Genomic DNA, 7,562 nt, shown 5'->3' with positions numbered 1-7,562 from the left:
ATAATTCCTTGATGCCTAATAATTATCACTGTTATCATTTCGCAGAGACCCAGCTTCCAAGCGAATTTCCTCAGCCTCGGACACTTCAGCGGCAAATTTCTGTACGTCGAAATCGAGAGAAGTCAGGATCTCCTCGACCTCAGATCAAAGGTAGTAGATACCTTTGAGAAGCACGGCATACCCTGCACTGACAAGAGGCCTTATGCTCCTCACATAACCCTCTTCAAAGGCAGCATGAGAACGACGGCTGATGAAGAAACTAAACTATCGCTGCGTGAATTTGTGTCCTCCATAGAACTACCTGATATGAAGCCCGTGTGGGTAGATGCTGTTCACATTAGAGAAATTGGAGGCAGGAAATAGATCGAAAGTGATGACGGTGATGAAAAGAAAGGGAATATGTTAGGGAAAGAAACATGTGAACGGATGTCTTCCTTAAAGTTTCTATATTTTTACCTTGCAACACTATAGTATACATTGTAGGCAACGCTTATGGGCATGGATTCTTTTAATTACACGCTACCATTTTTTATGTCATATGTAATTTGATAAAAAAAAAGTCCCACGGTATTCTCACGCAACACAAGCAGCTATAATGGTAGGAGTTTCAGGTAGGCTTTTAGGACCATCGGTGGTGAATTGAATGATCAGAATATCAAAAGCTATTATATACCTTAAGATGCCACCGATCTCAATTTCATATCATTATGTGTTATCAACCATTAGCTTTTACTGTGATATATCAAATGATGTTATTTAATGCCTCTTTACACTTTGCATAAATGCTATATTACAAGTCTTCAAAGACACTCAAAAATGGTAGAATATCAAAAGCTATTATATACCTTAAGATGCCACCGATCTCAATTTCATATCATTATGTGTTATCAACCATTAGCTTTACTGTGATAATACTCAAAATGATAGTTTATTTAATGCCTCTTTACACTTTGCATAAATGCTATATTACAAGTCTTCAAAGACACTCAAAAATGGTGAAGGTGACCCACGCATTTCTAACATATCTCAATAACAAATATAATAAAGGAAATGGATTATCAGTGTAATTTATTGCTACAGGAACATTTGACCCTTAAAGTTACGAAGAATATTTGCTCATGGTTATGTGGAAATCAAGCTTCCAGAGAATCTAATACCATGAGTACTAAAAATAGACGAAATATCATGCTGTACCGTAAGGAAATTGTAGCATCAGAACTGGCTGAACCGGAAAAAAATTTGTGACCAAATAATTCCTTCACCAATGTGTTCTGATAGATCCCTAGTATTACACCCCCAAAAAGTTCCTAACGCCCGGGGCCCCTGGCAAAATAATTAGGGGGGCAAAACCACCCCAAAAATCACGATTATTTTACATTTTCGCGTTATACTTCAAAATTATGTATTTCATCGAGAACATTATTATATACGAAATGAAAGTAGATAAAATTACCTTTCTAAATAATATATATATAGTATATATATATATATATATATATATATATATATATATATATATATATATGCATGTATATAATCATGTATATTTTGCTTTGTTAGTATAGTACCTATCATTCAACAATGGTTGATATTAAAACCCTGAAAATGCTTTTTTTTTTTTTTAGAATTTCGTCTTTTAACTACTTAAATAGGCATTTTCTGAAAACATTTTCGCTGCACTACTGAAATATAAAAATTTCTATATAATGGTGTATAATAATATATATCTTAATTTGTGAAGATGTATGGCTCGAAAAGGGTTCCCAATTAATCTCCATCTAGGAAGAGAATCTAAAGGTCGAACTGGGAAAATTTTTTTTAACCAAATAATTCCTTAACCGATGTGTTCTGGTATTAGCCCCCCCCCCTCCCCCCCTTCCCAAATACTAACGTCTGGGTCCTCTTAGCAAAATCTTTAGGGGGGCAAAGACCGCCCCTAAATTGCGATTTATTTTACATTTTCGCGATACATCACTAAACAATGCATTTTATCTGAAACATTATTTTATACGAAATTAAAATAGATTGAATTACCTTTCTAATGATATGTATCGATGTATACATTGTGGTATTTGTATAGCACATATGATTCGACAAAGGTTGAGGTTAAAACCCTGAAAATGCATTATCCCCCCGAAATTTGTCTTTTAAGTTTTCTAATGGGCATTTTCTAAAAATAGCTTCGGTTACTATTAATATATAACATGGTCTCTATAAATTGTTTGTATAATGGTGTACAACAATGCGTATTTTACTCAATTTGTGAGGGTGGTACTGCACGGTTTTGAAAGTGTTCCCAATGAGGTTCCACAAGTGCGCTACTTTTACGTTCGATATATGAGATAAACCATAAAGTTTTCCGCACTTGAAATAACAATTGATATGTATAAGATAATAGCCATTTTGACCATAGCGAATTCTTAGATTAGAAATCGTCTCAATTGTCATGGCCCGACCTGACTCAGCTGTGTTTTTTTATTTTCTATTTACTTATTTATATTTTTTTAAAAGCCTAAACATTTAAAATGTATTTTGACGCAAAAGAACTTTTTTTCTTCGTATATGAATAAATTGTATACGCAATGGTGTATGCCAATGTATATTGTACATAAAACCCTAATACTAAAGATCATAGGACATAGATCCTAAGAGGAATTTGTTCAAAGTTATGTAGTTTTAAGATAACTCCAGTATATTATACTCTCAGTTAATGACCCCTAAAAAACAAGGAAAAACGCACAGATACTCATATATTTGATTTTGATCCTACGGTAACCTTTTGACGGTTACAAAATAAGAAAACCTTGATATTGCAAAGATCTGAGGTTAAAACTGCAGTGAATGTACAGTTTGTCAGGTTAGATACAGATATTCATATATATATTTGATCTATGATCCTACGGTAACCTTTTGTTTGTTACAAAATAAAAAACAACTTGGACATTGCAAAGATCTGAGGTTAAAACTGCAATGAATGTACAGGTTGTCAATTTAGATACAGATAGTCATATATTTGATCTATGACCCTACGGTAACCTTTTGTTTGTTACAAAAAAAAAAAAAAAAAAAAAAAAAAACTTGGACATTGCAAAGGTCTGAGGCTAAAACTGCAGTGACTACAGCTTCTCAGGTTAGATTCTATGATTGAGCTAACTTTTTTTTCTTATCTTTATTTCAGGTCCTGGCAGAATCCCCCGGACTGTTCTTCTGTTGTTTCTATCAAATCATCAGTAAAATGATAGACTATAACGTTCCCACTTCCCATCTGTCTATAAATTCAGAGAATTTACAAGAAACCTCGGTAACACACCATATAAGCCCAAACAAGCAGCGTCAAAAAAGGGTGGAAATGCTTTATTGCTGCTCTCTTAATAATAACGTCAATAGTACCAATAGGAATAATTGTAATAATTCATCACGACACCACTGTTTGACACCAGCTCTCCTCGAGGAAACATGTCTGCCATCAAAGACAACAATGAACACGGCGTTACGTTCGGTGAAACCTACTTACATACTCTATTGATATGCCACTGCGTGTGATGGCCCAGTCAGGCTGATAAATCAACAGTACCCCCAACAAGAACGACACTATTCCTTGGCAAAGTCTTTTAACAGCAGTCTACGTGGTTTTAACGCCAACCAAATCCACAGGCGGAATTCAGTGTTATTACAGATTCACTCACTTCGTCACAGTGAAGGCGAGAACATTTGGATGGCGGATGGACAGATTAAATTTGGAGGCAGCATGCAATGGATAGAAGTTATTTGTCGATTTTGGCACATGGAATCTATTGCCCTTAAAATTGAAATTATCCGCTTCTTATGAGTGTATCAAGTAGCAACTTAAATGTAAGAATTTACAAAAGGGTATTTTGATATTGTTAATTGTCATTACAAGTGTTATCAAAATCAAATTGTCAAGTCAAATGTAACATTTTGAATTAAGAATCATCTGGGAGAATTAATACTGTAACATCAACACAGCTCTCTCAGTTCATGACATTTACTTGGGGGAGCATTTGTGTACTTGTGATGCCATACAGACAGACAGGCCAATGCTGCACATATGGTGCAGCGTTGGCCAAGAACGCAGAATATACGAAACAATTATAATTTTACAAGTATTGGGGGGACATACTTTCTGATCATCGCGATAAGTCAGAACAATGTAAAATAATACATTTAAATCTGTTTTCGTATGTGTAAGGAAGGTATTAAAAAGTGTTATTGGAATCCATGTGAAAAAGATTTAGTTCTCTGTCATTTATTTGATGACATATACCTCTTGGGTCTGAGAACTATAGTCACAATATTGTCAAACGTTGAGAACCAATAGAGAATTATCCCCTATGGACTGATCACCACGAAGTGGGATCAAAGTACAAGATCGTCTAATCAGTGATATCATGTTACCTGAACCTTACCTGTGGAACGCGTAGTATAACAGCAAATATCCATTAACAAAAATAATTACATTACCAATTCGAGTTACTGAATGTAATACCTTACTTGCCTTTCTCTCCAATGCCATTGAAATAAATTGTTCATTGTAAAACGCTTATGCCTTTCATGTGACAGCAATCTACAGTAAAATATATGACTTTTTTTTATATAGAAATGCACGGTAAATGCAATTAGGAATGTCACTCATTCATTCATTTCGTTGGCTCTATAACCCCCTGTGACTTCCGCCGATGAGGGCATTAATAAAATCGAGGCAAAGAAGATTCTTCAAAAAGATGTGGCTTGAAAGGAATAATATGGATGATGATCCTTTAATTCACGCCATGCGAATATTGATGAACTATAATGACTCTGTTTCGAGGTATATACGAAACCTTATCTCTGATAATACTTATGATATTGAGGAAGGAAAATGTGAACTGCAATTAAAGGTCAGAAACTCCAATTCCAATAGGATTGTGTTCTATAAAACTGTTAACCCAGATTTATTCGTTCATGACATTTATACAAACCAATTAAGACTTAATGAAATGGAACGTGTATCATGGACAAGAATGCGGTTGAGTGCTCATTCATTGGCAGTTGAGACAGGTCGGTGGAACAGAAGGACAGGGGGTAGGGTCCGTTGCCCGATGGATGAGAGGTAGTGTTCATGCGGTGAGGTCCAGACAGAGACTCATGTCATTGAAAATTGTCCACTTTCGTTACAGATCAGGCAGACGTATAACGTTACCACAGCTTTAGACTTGCTAGTAACCAGAACCGATTATGATGTAGTATGTAAAATTGTACATAAGCTTCTTTCCTTGTATTGAATGTAACACGTTATTATATTGTGTAAAATGTAATTACAGGAACTTGTTGATGGCGTATGGTTAAATTGGTTTTGATTTAGTTTTAGTACAATATATGTGTAATTGAAATTCATTTAGTTTGTATAAGAGATTGTACAAAATCTACTGTACTTAATTTTGTAATTTGGACCAAATACTCTTTTGTAAAATTCATATTATTTTGTATTGTGGTCAATAAAAATATCTATCTATCTATCTATCTGATCCAATGTCACTGAGCCTCTCCTACTAAAGCCCTTGTCACACACATCCCCCCCCCCCCCACCCCCGCCTGACCCACAGACATTATAAGAATGCCCTCCCAAACCGCGACAGTGGCCTTTTCTAAATATGTCACCTTTCTCGAGAGTTCCTAGATCAGACTGTAAGTAAACATCCAAGTCCAAACAGAAATTTAAGGCTCCATTCATAAACCACTTGATTAAATAACCATGGAAGCCTTCTCCCGGCTTCAGCATTATCGCCCCAAACTAACGATCATTATGGTGCTCCGAGTCAAATTTCCATTAGGCCCCTCGAGCCATTATTTTCCCCTTTTGTCTAATGACCTGATATTTCTCCCATTAGGCCCAAAGCCTGCTTAACGTAGTGCCTGCTGGAGTAAACTACCCAAGGGTTCGACCTGAAAATCATAAGGGGGCACTGACATACAAAAGGGAATTATCTCCTAATTTACAAAGTCCTTTTTTCCCATCAGGAGTTGTGTCTCAGCAGATCCTTTTAACCATTTTGTGTTTGATGCTTCCTTACTTGTCTATGGTAATTCGGAGAACTGACTAACGCTCTAGAATCTCGTTGGGACAAGGGGCGAGGCTTAAGAGTGTTTTTCGTGCGAGATGGTAAATGTGATCAGAGTATGCCTTGGGAGGAGAGAGAGAGAGAGAGAGAGAGAGAGAGAGAGAGAGAGAACGTCAGGTGCTCTATTTATATCGCCCTTACTTATCTGTGTTGCGATGAACAATTAAATGACTTTTCTAAGGTTAAGTATTTCGGAAGTTGATACTCCATCCTCCTTCCATTGGTATGACGAATTTAAATACAGAAATGACGGAGTGTTATTTCTTATGAATATAAATAAATAAATATATATATATATATATATATATATATATATATATATATATATATATATATATATATCCCATTGACATTACAGATACTTTACGCGGAACGACACATGACCACAACCCAACTTTGGAAATTAAGAAATAAAATCCTCCTGCAGTGGAAACGACGGTTGATTGGTTGTTTCAGAGAGAGAGAGAGAGAGGAGAGAGAGAAGAGAGGAGAGAGAGAGAGAGAGTGCGTGTCACTTGAGCTTTGGTGACCATTCAACTAACGTTTTTACCTCGACGCGAAACTAGAAATTCCCTTTGATCCACAATTTCAGTGAGACACAAAAGGTTGCTGCAGAGAGCAAAGCTTCTAAAATAAATACTAAGTCTTCAGCGCTTACAAATAATAGTACCGTACGGATATATCATATATAACTACTCGACCCACTACGGCATCAAAAATGGCATTAATATGAGAGAGACGGTCCGGAAGGCAAGTTCCTGCTCCAGGGACGTTACGTACCGTGGGGAGTCTTGGACCAAGAAAACTTCATTCGGAATGTTTCCATAAAAGGCAAATGGTGTAGAGAGGAAGGCAAGCCCTGACTGGAAGACGGTGAACGTAAATGTGAATGACATCATGCCACAATTGCTAATGTTTTAATGTTTAACGGTCTTCCCGAAGGATTTTACCTCTTATGTGAGAGTTGGAAACTGGAACACGTTAAGGTTTGAGAAGCTGAACAGCTTGGAACGAAAAAAAAAACACAGAAACCAAACGAAAAATAAAGACACAGCTGAGACCCTGATGAAAGCTGCACATATCGTAGTATGGTCCACAGTTTGTCGAGCAAGGAAGACTGTCGGAGGTACTCCCTAAGAAAATTAGTAGAAATAGAAAGATCCCACGGAATATAATGGGAGTCTGAACTCACCTCACTCTATATCATGCTGTACCTTATTCCTTCCGAAACAATTTCACAATCCTCCGATTCGCGAGGAAAGATGGAAAGACGATACTGAACAATTCTGATTTTCGTACTGGCGTTGTGTTCTTTCATAGTTGCCACCAAGTCAATTTTGTTTTCTCTCAATGAATTATTTGTAGCTTTATCGGGGAAAGGTACGTTCGAGTTTTAATTGCGGAAAAGAGAGAGAGAGAGAGAGAGAGAGAGAGAGGAGAGAG

At 36.5% G+C, this 7,562-nt stretch overlaps 1 protein-coding gene across 3 annotated transcripts in view; it reads left to right on the top strand.

The window, feature by feature from the left end:
- The window catches only part of LOC135218578 (uncharacterized), a 13,078-nt gene extending 8,010 nt beyond the window's left edge, over positions 1-5,068 (top strand). The window contains exons 4-5 of one of the 3 annotated variants that reach the window (XR_010315361.1): positions 46-751; positions 928-1,058. Coding sequence is in view for 2 of the 3 variants with exons in the window: in XM_064254986.1 (XP_064111056.1) it covers positions 46-150; positions 3,179-3,526 (453 nt within the window). In the remaining variant the exon portion in view is untranslated. Of the gene's footprint in view, positions 1-45; positions 897-927; positions 1,059-3,178 lie in introns of those variants that run through there. The other 2 variants (XM_064254986.1, XM_064254993.1) reach the window with 2 other exon arrangements.
- The last annotated feature ends 2,494 nt before the right edge of the window (positions 5,069-7,562 follow it).

The sequence above is a fragment of the Macrobrachium nipponense genome, chromosome 19 (genome assembly GCF_015104395.2).
Source record: "Macrobrachium nipponense isolate FS-2020 chromosome 19, ASM1510439v2, whole genome shotgun sequence".
Taxonomy (NCBI): domain Eukaryota; kingdom Metazoa; phylum Arthropoda; class Malacostraca; order Decapoda; family Palaemonidae; genus Macrobrachium; species Macrobrachium nipponense.
The sequence above is the reverse complement of the archived record's forward strand: the minus strand, read 5'-3'. Positions and strand labels throughout refer to the sequence as shown.